This window comes from Macaca fascicularis, chromosome 14 (genome assembly GCF_037993035.2).
Source record: "Macaca fascicularis isolate 582-1 chromosome 14, T2T-MFA8v1.1".
Classification (NCBI taxonomy): domain Eukaryota; kingdom Metazoa; phylum Chordata; class Mammalia; order Primates; family Cercopithecidae; genus Macaca; species Macaca fascicularis.
In genome coordinates, this window is record NC_088388.1 from 10,033,903 (window position 1) to 10,051,690 (window position 17,788).

At 61.6% G+C, this 17,788-nt stretch overlaps 1 protein-coding gene across 5 annotated transcripts; it reads right to left on the reverse strand.

The window, feature by feature from the left end:
- Positions 1 to 968: 968 nt before the first annotated feature.
- Positions 969 to 17,754, reverse strand: CCDC88B (coiled-coil domain containing 88B). Of its 5 annotated transcripts, XM_045370547.3 has the most exons (27): positions 17,649 to 17,754; positions 17,250 to 17,395; positions 17,005 to 17,116; positions 16,843 to 16,912; positions 16,693 to 16,751; positions 16,517 to 16,600; positions 16,279 to 16,422; positions 15,882 to 16,027; positions 15,646 to 15,727; positions 15,341 to 15,499; positions 14,719 to 14,865; positions 14,429 to 14,537; positions 14,129 to 14,265; positions 12,890 to 14,047; positions 8,912 to 9,039; positions 8,702 to 8,819; positions 7,123 to 7,218; positions 6,733 to 6,873; positions 5,963 to 6,219; positions 5,485 to 5,628; positions 5,132 to 5,318; positions 4,874 to 5,019; positions 4,557 to 4,655; positions 4,200 to 4,366; positions 3,086 to 3,292; positions 2,858 to 2,926; positions 969 to 1,464 (listed from the first exon to the last, which is right to left on the reverse strand). In XM_045370547.3, exons 1-27 carry the CDS (start codon positions 17,706 to 17,708, stop codon positions 1,409 to 1,411), a joined length of 4,428 nt encoding a protein of 1,475 aa, XP_045226482.2. In that variant the 5' UTR covers positions 17,709 to 17,754; the 3' UTR covers positions 969 to 1,408. The 5 variants fall into 5 exon arrangements, 4 of the variants coding, with proteins under 4 accessions (XP_045226482.2, XP_045226484.2, XP_065385499.1 ...); XM_045370549.3 differs by lacking the exon at positions 17,649 to 17,754 and having other exon boundaries at positions 17,250 to 17,569; XR_012423119.1 differs by lacking the exons at positions 4,200 to 4,366; positions 17,649 to 17,754 and having other exon boundaries at positions 17,250 to 17,572.
- Positions 17,755 to 17,788: the final 34 nt, after the last annotated feature.

Here is a 17,788-nt window from a genome sequence, read left to right on the forward strand (position 1 = left end):
TGGCAAGGAGGAGTGGCCAGTTTTCTGACCAGCTCTCTGTAGAGGGGGCCTGCAGAATCACATCAGCCCCCAGCCACCATGCAGAGCCCACCAGGTGCCATGCGCACCTCATGTGTGCTGCCCCTGTTGTCTCCTAACCTGATGCAGTACCCAGCTTAGAGCCCTGAGTAGGCCTCAAGCAGAGATGTCAGTGCCACACGGGGTTGCCCCCTCTCCCCATGAGGCCCAGGGCCCCTGCTGACTGGTCCTCCTGAGCCTCTGCTCCCTCTTCTTCTTCTTGCCTTCCCCTTCCTGACCACCAATGGGGCCACCTAGCAAAGTGGGACAGCCATGAGGCCCCAGGCCCTGAGACCAGTGGGGAGGGGCTCGCTGCTCCTCTGCCAGCTGGAGAGGCCAGGATGTCCACCCCACGCCGTGTCCTGTGAAGCCCTGGCTGAGAGGAGGAGGGACTCAGGCTGCTGCAGGTCACACCTGGGAGGCTGGTCAGGCTGCCCCTCCCAGCTCTGCATCCCCCAAGTTCAGGCTGCCTCATCTCAGCCCTGGGCAGCCCCACCCTCCCCTGGGCGGCCCCAGGTACCCTGACTCACATCCTGCACCTCAACCTAATTGCCCCCCTTCTCAGGCATCATGCTAGAGGCCCTGGTCAGAGAGCCAGCATCCCTCCCACCCCTCCTGGCAGCCCCTGGCATTAAGTGATGCCCCACCAGGCTGTGAACTGCCCCCCACCCCTTAGCCCAGATCTTAGACTCCAATCCCTGCTGGCTACCCAGGATGTCATCCCCTCTCCACCTCACCAGGACATTCGGGCTTTGGCCAGCCGGACTGGCCAAGCCCCTGGAGAAAGGCCTGTGTCGCCCTGTCCAGGCAGGGGCCTTCTGCCCACAAACCCCCGCCAACCAGGAGGACTGGGGCGGCATGTATTCCTGGTGCCCCGGGGTACCCAATGCAGCCAACAGACAGAGCAAGACTCAGAAGGCTGCAGTTCAGCTTTATTCTCATGCCCCTCATGTCCAGCTGAGGCTCAAGATCAGCCCAGGCCACAGTCCCCCGGCACTGGGACTCAGCTCCCTGCCTGGACTGGGCAGGGGGCTCTCTTGCCTACTCCTGCCAGCCTCCTTCAGCTGGGGGATCCCCCAGAGACCGCTGCCTCAGCGGGAGCCACCTGGAAGAGCCAGAATCCCGGCCTAGAGCCACTCGTGTGGACCAGCTGTCCCCCCTGTCCACACACTTGTCCCAGCTCCACCTCCGGGCCCCGGCACCGACCATGGAGGATCTCCAGGCCCAGGCCTCCTTGTCCAAGGACTCCCCTTGGGGGCCCTGGCTCCCTGAGCTCTTGGGCTGCCTGGGGCCCCCGCTGACACTCCAGCGGCAAGAGGGCTGCACTCCCGATCCTGCTGTCCCCATGGTGTCACTGGCTGAGGGACGGGGTGAGGGGACGTTTCTCCGGTTCCTGTACCTCGGGGCCTAGAGGGAAAGGCTCAGCTCAGACCCGCCTCCCTCAGGAGGACTTCCAGAGTCCCAGGAGGCCTACAGGCTCGAGCACCTTGTGCCCACCCCCAACCTGCCAATACCCACCGCTTCCAGCTGCACCATGCCTGCTCTTCCCTCAGCGGTTCCCTCTGCCCAGAATGGTGTTCTCAGGCGTGTCCACACGATAAACTCTCCCCTCAAGTCTTTGCTCCAACTTTACCTCCTCTCTGAGGCCCACCCCAGCACCCAAGTTACTAAAACTCCAACTAGCCTGCCCAGAGGTCCTGAGCTCCTGACCCCTCCCCTGCTCTCCTTTCTTCCCAGAGCATTAGCGCCTCCTGATGGTCCATGGGGTGTAGGGCTGAGCTGCCCTGGGTGAGCTGAGCAGGTGAGATGGGGCTGGCCTGTGACGTGCTTCAAAGATCTACTATGTTTTTTGTTTTTTGTTTTTGAGGCAGTCTCACTCTGTCACCAAGGCTGGAGTGCAATGGCGTGATCTTGGCTCACTGCACCGTCCGCCTCCCAGGTTCAAGTGATTCTCCTGCCTCAGTCCCCTGAGTAGGTGGGATTACAGGCATCCCATACCTGACTAATTTTTGTATTTTTAGCAGAGACAGAGTTCCACCATGTTGGCTAGGCTGGTTTCTAACTTCTGGCCTCAAGTGATCTGCCTGCCTTGGCCTCCCAAACTGCCAAAGACTTACTATGAAAAAAATCACATCTGGCCGGGTGCAGTGGCTCACACCTATAATCCCAGCACTTTGGGAGGCCGAAGTGGGCAGATCATCTGAGGTCAAGAGTTCGAGACCAGCCTGACCAACATAGTGGAACCCCCATCTCTACTAAAATAATAATAATACAAAATTAGCCTGGCGTGGTGGCCCATGCCTGTAATCCCAGCTACTCGAGAGGCTGAAGCAGGAGAATCGTTTGAACCCGGGAGGCAGAGGTTGCAGTGAGCCAAAGAGTGAAACTCCATCTCAAAAAAAAAAAAAAGTCATGTCTAATAGCTCATTCATGATTTTTACACTGGCTACATGCTGAAATGGTAATAGTGTAGGCATATTGAGTTAAATGTTATTAAAATCCATTTTACCTGTCTCTTTTCACTTTTTCTGGTGAGCCTACTGGAAAAGTTAAAATTATCAGGTGGTTCACACCGTATTTCTAGTGGACAGGGCTGTTGTAGATAATAATTATTTTTAGGCAAATTGTTTACTACTATCTGCCTCCTCACACCAGAATGTTCCCTGCTGTGTCCCCTGCCAGCACGTCACCTGGCACTTGGTAAAGGATCATTGTCAAGTGACAGAATGGATGAATGAGGTTCTGCCAGGGGTCCCAGGCAGGACAAAGAACGCTGCTCCTTCCTCAGGCCCCCACTCACCCTCTCGGTTGGCATCTGTTTCGTGCTCCTGGAGGGTCTCAACGGAGTTCTCCCATCCCACACCAGGTCCTGGGAGGCACAAGGCAACCACTGGGCCCAGGGCCAGGGCGGAAGTGGACAGAGCTTGCAGGAGACACAGGGGACAAGAAGGAAGCCTCCTCCCCCAAGGAGCTGGTGGGTCCACAAAGAGTTGGGGGGCCGGCTGGGACAGTGACCCTTGTCCCTCACCTTTGCTGTGGGAGATGGGTGCCCCCAGGGGCCCTGGACGGCGCTGTCGGAATCGTTGCCTAGGGGTGTCCCCAGGGCTGAATGACTCAGAGCTTCGGCCCACCGGGAACCTTGAGCTGAGTTTCCGCCGCTGCCCGCCTGCCAAGGTCTCATCCCGCAGGCAGAGGGAGCTCTGGGCCCGGCGCATGGGTGCCGGGGAAGGGAACCCTGCAAGAGGCACAGGCAGGGAGGGGGTCAGAGGAGGGGAGGGGGGCTGAGGCTCATGCAGGGAGGGGGTCAGAGGAGGGGAGGGGGGCTGAGGCTCATGCAGGGAGGAGGTCAGAGAAGGGAAAGTGGGGCTGAGGCTTATGCAGGGAGGGGGTCAGAGGAGGGGAGCGGGGGCTGAGACTCATGCAGGGAGGGGGTCAGAGAAGGGAAAGGGGGGCTGAGGCTCATGCAGGAAGGGGGTCAGAGGAGGGGAGGGGGAACTGAGGCTCATGCAGGGAGGGGGTCAGAGGAGGGGAGGGGGGCTGAGGCTCATGCAGGGAGGAGGTCAGAGAAGGGAAAGGGGGGCTGAGGCTCATGCAGGAAGGGGGTCAGAGGAGGGGAAGAGGGCTGAGGCTCATGTAGGGAGGGGGTCAGAGGACCAGGGGCCTGGGTGGAGTGGAGGGGCCAGTGGGTGAAGCTGCCCAGGGCCAGGGAGAGGAGGTGCAGAGAGGGGGTAGGAGCCAGGCAAATGAGGGGGCAGCAGGACGCTGGCCCTGTGCTGGCCTTGACACTAACTCACTGCATGACCTTGGGCAAGGAGCTTCCCCTCCCGGGGCCTCAGTCTCCTCATCTGCAGTCTAGGATCAATGACCTCTCCCTAGAGTCCTCTGCACCTCCCAGATCCTGGGCTCCTCTGCAGATGGGGCAGGCTGGGTGGGGGATAGCACAGGCAGGAGAGAGGTGTGGGCCAAGGGTGACCCTGCAGGGCCCAGGGCAAAGAGCCCCTGGTGGCATCAGGGCAGGCTGAGCAGGCCTCAGGGAAGGCCAATGGGGTCATGCATGCAGGCCAGGCAGTGAGGCAGGTGCCAAGGTAGGGGCAGAGGATGTGGGGCAGGGACCATCCTGGCCACCTGACCCCCAGACCCACCTGTCCCATCTGCCTCCCTGCCCTCAGGAAGCTCCGTCTCCGGGGGGCCCCCCAGGCTCTCGGTGCTGCCAGCCCCATCGGCCCCCAGGCGCAGCCCCCCAGGGGGGCCCCCCTCCCGCCGGGGCCGCATCAGCCTCTTCACCTTGTCTGCCAGCCAGCTGCCCTTCCTGGGGGCAAGAGGGCACAAGACGGGATCAGGACAGGGAGGAGGGAGGGAGCAAAGGGTGTCCTGGGGATGGCAAAGGCCAGGTTGACCTTCATGGGGCCTGGACCTGAGCTGGGCCTGGGGTCAGAGGCCAGGGCAGGGGCAGAGGTTAGCAGGATGTCCAGCCTGAGGGAGGTGACAGGGCTGCTCACTTGGTCCGGGGCAGGGGCCCAGGCTCCAGCACGCGGTATTGGTCCATGATCTTCTCCACGAGCTTCTGCTTCTCTCGGCGCAGGGCATTAAGCTGTTCCCTGGCAGGAGTGAGAAGGGAGAGGTGGGTGTGAGGCCCAGGGAAACCAAGGCAGTAGCAAGGCACAGGCTGCAGCGAGGACGCACTGGTCCCATGCCACAGATCGGACTGACCTGGAAGGTCAGCTCCAACCCTGTCCCTAGGCCCTCACTGGGGGATCTCCCCAGGAACGCCCAAAGGGGATGCAGGCCCTACCCGGCTCCCAGTCAGCCCACTCACAGGTACTCCCGCTGCTCGCGGTGCAGGTGGTCCCGGCTCTCCAGGCTGCGCTCCAGGAGCTCCCTGTTCTCCCGGCTCAGGGCCTGCACTTCAGTCAGCAGCTGCCGGTTCTCCTCTTCCTGGGCACTCCGCAGCTGTGTCAATAGCTGGCAGGAGGGCAACATGGGTCAGGGGGTGGGACCCAGCTCAGGACCACCTGGGTATAGGCTTCCTGCTCCCCCACACACACCCACACCCCCGCCGGCCCCCCAGCCACACCTCACACTGTGTGGTCAGCCGGCAGGCGCTCAGGTCCAGCTGCTGGTTGGACTCGCGCAGCTGCTGGCTCTGCATCTCCAGCTGTGCCCGCTCCAGCTCCAGCCGCGCCAGCCGGCCCCGTAGCTCCCCGCGTTCACCCTGAAGTTCACCCCGCTCCCGAGACACCTCTGCCAGCAGCAGCTGAGCCCTTGGGAGGCAAGGAGAGCTGTTCTCCAAGGGACCTGGGTCCTCAGTCCGAGTGCTGGCCAGAGGAGTTATGCCGGAGAGGGGAGGCCAGGCAGGACCCCACACCCCCAACCCACTTTCGGGATGGGGCCATTGAGAGCTGCTAGGGGCTGTGGCAGGGCCGGCACCTGTCGTGCTCGCTCTGAAGCCTCCGCAGCTCCTCCTCCAGGCCCCGCTGCCGATGCCCATCCTGCATCAGGCGTTCACGCTCTGCCAGTAGGGCCACCTCCTGTGCCTCCACGCTGGCCCGCTGGGCCTGCAGCTGCTCATGCCTGGGATGGACAAGGGGCTAAGAGGGCTGCGTGAACCTATGGCCACCACAAGCAGCCAGCTGGACTATCTGAGCCCAGAGGAGGTCTGTCACCTCCTAAGCATAGGTCCCCCAGGGAAAGCCATTGGGCAGAAAGCCATGCCAGGTGCCCACCACTCCCAACAGGTGAGCCCGACGGGGAGCCCAGCCCAGAAGTGTGGGGAGCACAACAGTGGCGGGGGTATCACAGAGCGGAGGTGGAGGTGCTTCCTGATGGGAGTCAGACCTGCCAAGGGGAGTCTTCTCTGGCAGATAGGGGGTGCCAGGGGAGGAGCTGGGCATTTGGTGATGCTCACCTGCCCTGCAGCTCCCGGTGAGCCAACTCCAGTGCCCGCATGTTGGCCTTGAGGTCTCGGTGCCGCACCAGCAGTCCCTCTAGCTCGGCCTCCTGCCGCCGCTGCAGCTGTGCCAGGGCCTCGTGGTCCCGAAGCAGGGCCTGCTGCTGCCCGCGGGTCTCCTCCTGGGACCGCCGCGCCGACCGCACCTCCTCCTCCAGCACCTCCAGCTTCCGATGCAGCTCCTGGCCCTTAATCTCCAGCACAGACTTCTCGGCCTGGGATGGAGGAGGGAAGCAGAGGCTGCTGGAGAGGAACCCCTGGCTGGAAATCGGGTGAAGGGTCGGGGGCTAAGGGCAGAGGGTAGGGCCCAAGACAAGGAGAGAGCTGTGGAGGAGGCAGAGGGCTGGGGGCACAGGAGGCAGCACAAACCCCAGCCAGAGGCTGATGGCGAGCAGGGGAGAGGCGGCAGAGGCTGGCTAGGCCAGGCTGTCCGGGAGGGGCACAGGGCAGAATGGGACTAATGGCTCCCTGTGGAGGGGAGGGCTGGGACGGTGAGAGGGCAGGAGGACACAGGTGCAGATGTGGGGGCTGGCAGCAGGTAGGAGGAGACAGCGGCAGGGAGGATGGTGCACAATGGTGGCTGGGGTCAGAGGACAAGGATAAATGAAGCTGTAGAAGAGGTGGGGCAGCTGGCTGGGAGCTGGGATAGAAAAAGGCCACAGGACGATCCAAAAGGGGCAGGAGGGGGCAGTACATGGGCAGGGATGGGCACCCGGGCAGCCACCCACCTGCAGGCGGCTGCTGTGCTCCTGCGCCCGCTGGCTCTGCAGCAGCAGCTCCTGGGCACGGCCCTGCAGGCTCCCCAGCTGCCCCTCCATGTGCTGCAGCTGCCCCTGCAAAGCTGCCTTCTCTGCCACCAGTGTTGCATTCTGCCCAGAAGTGGGGGTTAGCGGTAGCCAGGTGGCGGGGGCACCCCCAGTGCCTACCACAGGCCCACAATCACACTGCACGGGGCACCCCCACCCCCGGGCCCACTGTGGGCCCACACTCACACTGCACAGGGCACCTCCCCAGTGCTCACACTGCACCAGGCACCTCCCCCCGCCCAGGACCCACTGTGGGTCCACACTCACACTACATGGGGCACCTCCCCAGGGCTCACTGTGGCCCACACTCACACTGCGTTCCACCTCAATAAGTCGCACATTCTGGGTCTCCACCAGCTGAGGCTCCGCATGCTCTTTGGGCCCCAGCCCCGCGGGGCCCTGGCGCAGCTGCAAGGAGAGTCCCTTGGAAGTCATGCAGGGCAGCGGCTTGGGGATGCCGCAAGGACCTGCGCTTATGGGCCTGTCCTGCCAGCAGCATTTAGCCAGGGCCACCCTGCCCCAATCTCATGCCTTCCCTTGGATCCCACAAGTCCCTGCTCCTGGTTCCTGAAGCTCCACCATCTCCACCCTGCCCTTCTCAACTTCTCTGTCTGCAGCAGAGCCTTCTTCTCATAACACCTCTCCATCCCACTACTCCTCTAAGCCTCTTTGGTTTTCGGTTTTTGTTTTTGTTTTTGTTTTGAGACAGAGTCTCGCTCTGTAGCCCAGGCTGGAGTGCAGTGGTGTGATCTCAGCTCACTGCAACCTCTGCCTCCCGGATTCAAGCAATTCTCCTGCCTCAGCCTCCCGAGTAGCTGGGACTACAGATGTGGGCCACCTCGCCCAGCTAATTTTTGGGGTTTTTTGTTTTTGTTTTTTGTGGGGTTTTTTTGAGACGGAGTCTCACTCTGTCGCCTGGGCTGGAGTGCAGTGGTGCGATCTCAGCTCACTACAACCTCTGCCTCCCGGGTTCAAGCAATTCCCCTGCCTCGGCCTCCCAAGTAGCTGGGACTACAGGCACCCGCCAACATGCCCAGTTAATTTGTGTGTGTGTGTTTAGTAGAGATGGGGTTTCACAGTGTTCATCAGGATGGTCTCAATCTCCTGACCTCGTGATCCATCTGCCTCGGCCTCCCAAAGTGCTGGGATTACAGGCTTGAGCCACCACGCCTGGCCTGGTTTTTGTATTTTTAGTAGAGATGGGATTTCACCATATTGGTCATGCTGGTCTCGAACTCCTGACCTCAGGTGATCCACCCGCCTTGGCCTCCCAAAGTGCTGGGATTACAGGCATGAGTTGCTGCACGGGGCCTCCTCTAAGCCTGTGTTTCAACCCCACCTCCTCCACAAAACCTCCCCTGATTGACTCACATGCACCTGCTGGGTACCTTGCTGGGTGGCACCCTCCCAAGCCCCTGTATGGCCTCCTCACAGCCCCTGGCACCTAGTTATCATCACCTGTTTTCTTGCCTCTATCCTGCCTGGACTGTGAGCTCCCTGAGGATGGCAGCCTGGGATTAGGCCCCACCACCCCACCCTCCGTATGGAGCCCACACACAGCCCAGGCATCAGAAACCATAACTGACTTCCTTGATGCCAAGCGCTGAGCTCCCTAGGCAGTGGGGCACCCCGGGTGAGAGAGGCGGAGCAGTCATCCACAGCAGAAGTTCTGTCCATGTGCAGAATGGGGAAAATGAGACCCGGGGTAAGTCAACACGGCCACCTGACTCCCAGCACAGTGCTCCCTCCAACAGGCCCCACATGGGGAGTGAGACAAGTAGCTAGCCAAGAATCCAGGGGCAAGACCAGCAGCACACGCGACCCTGGCATCTGCTCATGGGATGGAGAGCGGGGTGGCATGGCCCCCAGCTCCCAGGCCATCAGGCATCACCTGGAACAGCTCCTCTTCCAGCTGCAGGGCCCTGGTCTTGAGCTCCATCAGCGCCTCCTCCTTGCTGGTCGCCGCCGCCTGCAGCTCAGCTTCCAGCCGCTGCTCCAAGCCCTGGTACCTGCCAGGAGAATCCTTGGCACCCAGCCCCACCCCACGCTCACCCCACCACACCCCTGCCTCCCTCACTTTTCCCATCAGCCCTGTCCCCACCTCTGGTGCTGGCTTTCCTGTTCTCGCAGAAATTCCTGGCGCTCCAGAGCTGCCTGCTCCAGTTCACGCTGCAGATGCTCCAGCCGGGCCCCCAGCTCCTTGCCCCGCACCACAGCTTTCTCCAGCTCCTGCGGGCAGGCAGAGCAGACTCAGGGCAAGGGGGCAGGGGACAGCCGGAGACAGAGGCCTGAGAGTCAAGAGAGCTGCCTTTCTGTCCTTGACCTGCAATCCTGGGCACGTATCGTTAGCCCTTTGGGCTCTACTTCCCCATCTATAAAATGGGAGCAAAGTCTGGTGCCCTCGAAATTGGGCATGAAAGAGTTGGGGTTCGTAAGCCTGGCAGGGCATGAGGAAGGCCCCTGGGCCAGGAGTCAGTGACACATATTGGGAAAGTACCATCACCTCTCTGAGCCCACGGTTCTTCATGTGCGCAGTGAAAGGTGGACGCACCCTGTGGGCTGCCACTCCAGCCATGTGACAGCTAGACAGCTAGAGAGGCTCAGCAGAGGCGGGTCTGGTGAGAGACCTTGGCTACAGGGAAAAGGTCACGGAGGACTGGCGGGACAGGAATTCGGGAGTTGACAGTGGGGGCTCGGGGGTGGGGGGGAGCCAGGATGCTGCCAGCCAGGTGACCTGCGGCCTTTGGCAGTTGGGCTGCACCACTTTGGAAGGAGATGGGAGGCCCATTCTGGCCTGCGGGCCCCAGAGGGAAGGAGACCAAACCATTCTGCCACGTGGGGGGCCTGGAAGGATGAAGCTTCAGGGACAGCACCCATGACCAGTTGCCAGCCAAATCCTGCCTTGGAAGACAAGCCTACAAGCCTTGCTGCTGAAAACTACCTTCCTGGATTAATAACCATACCTAGGCCTTGCCCAGGGGGCACTGCACCTCCTGACACCCTTGGCCACCACCTCTCCCTGAAAAACTACAAGTCCCATGAGGCACTGCTGCCTGTCTGGCTGGCAGCCACTAGCGCAAGTACTGGGGTAGGAGGCACAGTGACTAGAACCTCCCGCCCAGTCCCTGCCCTGCCCTCCTCTGGGCCCTGGCCACAGCCCTCCTAGGGCCCCCTCCCCCCAGCCTGGGAGGCTTCCCCACCCAGTAGACAACCTGAGAGGCTCCTGGTTCCCTGACCTCGCCCTGGCCAGCCACCTTCTCCTGCTCCAACCAGGAAATCTCACAAAATTCTCCCTTTGTCCCCAGCTTCCCCCACCTTCTCAGTCCTTGGAGCCAGCTCTTCCAGCCCGCCAGCCCTACCCTACCTGCTGGCATTCCCTCCCATGGAACAGGTCCATTCTAGGTGCCAGGCATTGCCCCAAGCTCCCTACGCTGATTATCTTACAGGATCCTGTGAGGCAGGTACAATTTTTTTTTTTTTTTTTTTTTTTTAGAAGGAGTCTTGCTCTGTCACCCAGACTGGACTGCAGTGGCACGATCTTGGCTCACTGCAACCTCTCCCTCCTGGGTTCAAGCAATTCTCCTGCCTCAGCCTCCCAAGTAGCTGGGGTTACAGGTGTGTGCCACCACACCCGACTAATTTTGTATTTTTAGTAGAGTCGGGTTTTCGCCATGTTGGCCAGGCTTGTCTCAAACTCCTGACCTCTGGTCATCTGCCTGCCTCAGCCTCCCAAAGTGCTGGGATTACAGGTATGAGCCACCGTGCCCAGCCGAAGCAGGTACAATTTTTATTCCAGTTTTACAGGCGAGAAAACTGAGACTCAGAGAGGTTAAGTAACTTGCCCCAAGCCACACAGCTGGAAAGTAGGCAGGTCGCCGGGCCAGACAGCATCTCAGCCACACCCCACAGAGTGGACCCCAGAGACGGTCTCTCACCTTCCTTCACATTCACCAGAACCACCTTACCCTGGGCCTGTCTTGCATAACACCTGACCCCACATCTACCCAGCAGTGTGCTCCCTACCCCCCATCCTCATAAGGGGTCTCTGAGCAAATTACTCTTCCTCCCTGAATTTCAGTGTCCTTGTCTGTACAGAAATGGGACTGGAAACTGCCTGTGCAGGAGGACTCAGTCCCTACCTGTGTTGCAATCTCACAGGTCCCCTAGCACTGGGGCCCACTGGCCCAAACATCCTTCCTGGCGCCTTTTCACATGCAGACCTGACCATTTTGCTCACTTTGCCCATTGGGGAGCCTTCAGTGGCTGCGCAGTCCCCCATGGCAAAAGCCCTAACCCCTTCCTTAGCTTGGAAGGAAGCTGAAGCCATGCCCAAACACTGGAGTGCTAGCTTCCTGGTCACTGCTGTGTGCCCAGAGCCTGGTACAGGGCCTGGCACCAAGAAGATGCCCATAAACATGTTTAAATGAATAAGTAAAAGTGTGTCAGCTGGGCGTGGTGGCTCACGCCTGTAATCCCAGAACTTTGGGAGGCCAAGGTGGGCGGATCACCTGAGGTCAAGAGATCAAGACCATCCTGGTCAACATGGTGAAACCCTGTCTCTACTAAAAATTTAAAAAATTAGCTGGGCATGGTGGCGCACACCTGTAGTCCCAGCTACTTGGGAGGCTGAGGCAGGAAAGTCTCTTGAACCTGGGAGGTGGAGGTTGCAGTGAGCCAAGATCGCGCCTCCAGCCTGGTGACAGAGTGAGACTCCGTCTCAAAAAAAAAAAAAAAAAGGAAACTAGCTGGGCCAACGTGATGAAACCCGGTCTCTACTAAAAATACAAAAATTAGCCAGGCATGGTGGTGTGTGCCTGTAGTCCCAGCTACTCAAGAGGCTGAGGCAGGAGAATCTCTTCAACTTGAGAGGCGGAGGTTGCAATGAGCCGAGATCGCCCCACTGCACTCTAGCCTGGGCAACAGAGTGAGACTCCGTTTCAAACAGAAAAAAGTGTCCAGTCCTTCTCTCACCCCCGCTCCCATGCCGCCCTAGTCAGCTTCCTCTGCCACTTACACCATGGCCACTACCTCCTTATAACCCCAAGCTCCCCTGTCCACCAAGGTGACCCTCCTCAAGCGTAGCCCCACACAGTTCTGCGCTGGCTTTCCCTGCCTGGGGAGGCAGGACCAATACATTCAAAGCTGGCCCTCATCTCCCCTTCCTCCTGAGCCCTGAGCATTCTTTTTTTGTTGTTGTTTCATTGGATGGTGTTTGTTTGTTTGTTTGTTTGTTTTGAGACAGAGTCTCGCTCTGTCGCCCAGGCTGGAGTACAGTGGCACAATCTCAGCTCACTGCAACCTCCACCTCCCGGGTTCAAGCAATTCTCCTGCCTCAGCCTCCCAAGTAACTGAGATTACAGGCGCCTGCCACCACGCCAGGCTGATTTTTATATTTTTAGTAGAGATGGGGTTTCGCCATGTTGGCCAGGCTGTTATCGAACTCCTGACCTCAAGTAATCCACCCGCCTCAGCCTCCCAAAGTGCTGGGATTACAAGTGTGAGCCACCACGCCTGGCCCCTGAGCGTCTTTAATGCCTTTGTCTTTGCACATGCCATTCCTTCTGGACAATACGTCCTCCCCACCTAGTGATATTGTGGTCACTCCTCCTAAAGCCTCCTTGCCTCCACTTAGGCATCAGCTCACCCTCCCACGGGCTCTCGTAGCACTTGGCTCTGAATAACCAGTGCTTGAACACTTACAACATACCCTTGCCGGCATGAACCTTTACAGCTACTGTCTCCCGAGGTCCTCCCTAAGACGGGCCCAGCTGGCCAGGAATAGCACCTCTGTTTTACAGAAGGAGGACTGGAGTGGAGATGAGTCGACTGCTGTAGCCAGACAGTCAAGATGTGCACTGGGCAATCTCACCCCCTCCCACAGTGCCCCATCACACAGTGGACATGGCTCTGTGCCCCAGGCCAGGCACACCTTTGGAAGGCAGGGTTGGTCTTGGCCTTTCTATCTCCAGCCCCAGCTTGGTGCTGGGCACCCACTGAACAGCTGCTGATGGAATCAGTAACTCCCAATAGCCTGGAACCCTGTTTCCCAACCCCGGCTGTGAGCCCCGACCTGACCTACCGCCTGGAGGGCCTCCTTCTCCCGGCGCTCCCTCTCAGCCTCCTCCAGGTGCTGGCGGCCCTCGCTCTCCAGCGCCTGCATCCGTTCCTCGGCGGCCTCCGACTGGGCCCGCAGCCTGGACCCCTCACGTTCCCACTGCCTCCGCTCCCGGCCCGCTGATGCCAGCGCCTCCACCAGCGCCTCCCGTTCCTGGGACGCAGCCTCCAGCTCCCGGCCGGCAGCCTCCACTGCCTCCTGCAGCCGGGCTTGCTCCCAGGCCTGGGCCTCTGCCTCCCGGTGGGCCTCGGCCTCTGCCCTTCGCGCTTGGGCCAGTTCCTTGGAGAGGCGGGCAGCCTCCATGTCTTGGGCCTCCAGCTTGCGGGCCTGGGCTTCCAGCTCAGCTCCAAGGGCCTCAGCCTTTCTCCTCAGCTGTGCCACCTCCTTCCTGAGCGCCTCCTGCTCTGCGACACCACTGGCCAGGCTCTCCCCCGTGACTGGGCCCTCCCAGGCCTGGACCTCAAGAGCCCCTTCTGACTTCTGCTGTGGTTTTTGCCAGGCTGGGTTCCCGACCATCCCCTCCAGCCTCTGGTCATGCTCTCTGGCCTCTGTTTGTCCCGTGGCCAGGTCCAGGCCCTGGTTGGGGCCCTCCTGCTCCTCCAGCTGCACAGAGCTGGGCTCCGAAGGCCTTGGCTTGTGCTCAGGGTCCTCCTGTCTCAACCCCCGGGCCTCAGGCACCAACTCACCTTGGGGAGCCTCTCTTCCCTCAGTCTCTCCTCCCAGCAACTGCGGGGCCTGAATTTTGGTCCCTGGACCCTGAGGTGGGGCCACAGAGGCAGGGCTCTGGAGAGAGGCACAGCCAGCCTTCTCCGGGGACTCCTGTGTCTCCACAGGACAGTCTGACTCTTGGGGGGACCAGTCTGAGGCCTGGGGGTCCACAGTAGCTGCCTGAAGGGGACTCTCTGCCTCCTGTGGGTCCGAATCAGGTGCCTGGGGACACTCAGCTGACCCCTTGAGCACTGAGTCTGATGCTGGGGAAGCCAAGTTCAAGGCCTGGGGGCCTCCATCCCTTGCCTTCTGAGCCAAGCCCTGGGGACTGTGGTCGGAGGCCACAGGAGTCTGGGGAGCCTCCTCCAGCACCGGAAGCACAGGGTCCTCTCTCGGTGCCTCCAGCAGGGGGTGCTGAGGGCATAGGAGAGGGACAGTCAGGCGCAGGGAGGGACTAGGGGAAGGGCCAGCCAGGACCATGGGGAGAGGACTCACCTGGCCCCCTGGCTGCCCCTGAAGCACCTGAAGCAGCCCCCGAAGCTCCTGGTTCTCTCTCTCGAGGGTCCGAAGCCGCCCAGCCTCTGCCTCCCTCACCTCATCTTGCAGCGAGGGGGCTGCTCCTGGCAGGGGTGCTGAGGATGAGAGATGAGGTCAGGACTCCTCCCTTACTGCCTGGCTCCTCACATACACACCCCAGAGGCGTGGGGGAAGGGAGGAAGTCAGAGGCTCTCCCCAATACACCTGCTGGAAAGCACAGGCAGCCGCCACCCAAACCCCTCCACTGGGGTCCCTCACCCTCCCCAGGGGATCCTGGGGGCGGCTCCAAGCTCCGCTGAAGCTCCAGCTCCAGCTCCACATTCTCCTCAGCCAGCTGGTCGACCTGATGCCGCAGAGAGTCCAGTTCCTGGGGGTAAGGGTAGGGTCAGACAAGCCCTCCACACCATGGCCAGGCCGACTGTGTAGGTCGGAGGGTCACTAGAGGTCACCAAGAGCAGAGGTTGCAGGAATCACTAGGGACCCCCAGGGAATCAATGGGGCCACGGGGTGATGGGGCAACCCAGCTGGGATCACTCTGGCGACCTCACCGCATGGGCCTCGCCCAGCCGGGTCCGCAGCAGCAGGTTCTCGCGCTGGGTCTCGTGCAGCCGGGCGCAGCGCTCTCGGGCAGCCTCCAGCTGCTCTTCCAGCAGCGCCTTGGAGGCCTCCAGCACCCCTGAGAGCACCCGCTCCTCCTGGTGGGAGAGCAGGGAGAACCGGTAGCCATGCAGCTCTCATGCACTCCAGGGCCTGAGGGTTCCAAACTCCTTTCCCTCGGCCTGTCACAGACCCTGCCTCCCTCCCACACCCTGCACCCCATCAGTCTCTAGGCCCCGCCACTCCCTTCCATCTTCTCTCCGAGGTTTCTTCAGGTACTTTCTCCCCCACCCCGGCCCCGCCCTTTGTGCAGGCCCCGCCCTTCTGTCCATGCCCCTCCCCTCCCCCCCAGGAACCGCCTTCCTTCCAAGGCTGCCTCTCCCCTCCACCTGCCCCATCCTCCGGAGGCCCTTTTCTAGACGCTTCCTCCCTGAATTTGTCCTCACCCATTTCTCCACCCGTGACTGTCACCTCCAGAGAATCTGCCTCTCTCCCCTCGGGACGCAATCTCGCTCCTCCTCCTGGCCCGCCCCCTTGCGCAGGCCCTGCCCCACGGCCCCGCCTCCGCCTCACCTCCAGCTGGCTCTTGCAGGCCTCAGCCGCCTGCAGCCGCTCGCTGCAGCGCCGCAGCTCCTCCTGCAGGCGGGGCAGGCGGCCGGCCCGCTCCCGCAGCACCTCTACCTCCTCGCGGTACAGCTCGGCCCGCTTGGCCTGTCCCGACAGCGCCTGGGCCTGGGCCAGACGGTGTGGAGCTGGGAACAGCCAGCCGCGGGCCAGAGGGATTAGGGACGGGAAGGAGCCGGGTTGGGAGGGAGGCAATAGGACCGGGTGCGAGGAGGTTAGGGAACACCGCGGTGGCGGGGAGCATATGAGCGCACCTCCTGGCGGAGCCTTCTTATTTCGACCTCCAAACCCTGCACCTCGGCCTGGGAGTCTAGCAGCAACTCGGCCTTCTCTTCCCTGGAGGGAAGGGGAGGCTGGAGAGGGTCTGGGGGCCCACAACCCCCAGGCCTTCCCAAGCCTGGCCCCTCCTGTAGCCACCAGGGCTAGGGTCTCATCCAGGCTTAATCTGCCCCTCTCCACTCATTCCCCTTCCCAGGCTGCGCACACTCACAGCTCCTGCCGCAGACGCCGCAGCTGAGCCTTGGCGTTGGCCAGCTGCAGGGCCAGATGGTGCGAGGGGCCCTCGGCGGGAGCCCTAGAGGGAGCCTCAGGCCTCAAGCAGAGGGGTTCTCGCTCCAGCAGCAGTTCAGCCAGCCGCTGTAGGTCCGGGGTCAAGGGTCAGGACTAACTTATCCAATGCCTCTGCACATCGACCCCCAACCACAACACCAGACATGGGGTTGTGGTCTGGGGTCTTGGGCCATCTGGTTGTGACAGCCCCGATGGCCCAAGACCTCAGACCACAACCCCATGCCTGGGCCCCAAACTTCCATCTCCCTTGCACAACCGGCCCCCTGATGGTCCTCCAGTTCCTCAGCCTGAGTCCACGATGCCCCTGCTGCCCCTACCTGGGCCCCCAGGTCACGCTCCCGCGCCAGCCTCGACAGTGTCCCCATCAGGCTCCGGGACAGCATCTCCAGCTCGGCAGGTGTCAGCTCCCCAGGCTCTGGCCCAGAGAGTGCCAGCACCACGCCGGTCCCTGGCTGGGTCACCTGGGGCGCAAGGAGAACAGTTCAGTGGAAGACGCGGTGCGGCAAGGGCGTCCCAGGCGCCATACCAGTCTGGGCTGCCAACCCGTCTCAATACCTCCTGGATGGCAGCGGCCAGCTCGCTCTGGACCTCGAGACTGAGGCCCTGGATGTGGCGGATGAAGAGTTCCCGGTGCTCACACTGAGGGGCAACAGGAAGGGGAGCTGGTGCAGGATCTCCCTCCTCTGCCGCCAAAGCTCAACCCTAGCCTTTCCTTCCCACCCCCAGCTCACCTGTACTGACGCTCCCAACAGTAGCCGAAGAACGCCTTCCAGCTGCTCCACCGCTTCTTCTGCAAGGCACATGTCACAAGGGGTTAACTGAGGCAGGGAAGGTAGAGTAGTGCGGGGGCAGAGGCAGGAGGGGGTGGATGGGAAGAGCACCTGAGAGGGGGTCAAACCCCAATGTCTGGAGGTCTGGGGGTGGCGACAGGATCAGCAGCTGCAGCTCCTCCTGGAGGCAGAGGGGCAGACTATATGAGGGGCCTTCCCGAAGGGGCTCCCCTTCCCCTCCCGTCTTCGCCTTTCGCGCTCGAGACCCCTTACCTGGTAGAAGTCCCTCAGTCGGCTCCACAGGTGGTTCAGGTTCCACACTCGCCAGGCAGCAGGTCCGTCAAGGCCTCGGAGCATCCGAGGCCCCCCTCGGGAGGTGGGGGCACTATGGGCAGGAGGTGGAATCGAGGACCCGCCTCCCGTCAACAGGCCCCGCCCATTGCCCATCAGGCTCCGCCCACCCACTTCCCCTCCCCTCGGATCCTTCCCCGCCACCTCCCTGGCCCGATGCCCCTTACATGATGCCCAGCACCCGGAGGAGCAGGGCCCCATCGCTGAGGCGCAGGAACCTCTTCTCCAGCCAAAGGGGCCGCTCTTCCTCCTCTTCCTCTTCTTCCCCCTCCGACTCCTCCGCCTCCCCAACCAGCCCGGCCAGTCCTAGCGCCTGTGAGGAGCCCAGAGGGGTCGGCTGACCAGCAGAGTGAACCCTGAGCCCCTCCGACGTGCCCCAGTGAGCCCAAGCACCCCTTCTCACCAGTCCTCTAAGTGCCTCTGGGCCCTCTTCCCTCACTACAGCCTCCCTCCACCATATCTCCATCCCCTACATTTGAACCCAACCCTCCCCCAGCCAGCCCCAACACCAGCCCCTGGCTGGGGCTCACTTCCCCTCCCCAACCCGCTGCCACCTCTCCCCTCACCCAGGTAGCCAGACTCCCACTCAGGAAGTCTCTGAGCCTGGGCCCCTTGCCCCCCTCCATGCCCGGGTCAGGGTGCCCGTCTCGCTGTGGCAGCTGCACCTGCCCTGAGAGGAAGAGGAAGTCCCCGAGTGGGGGATCCC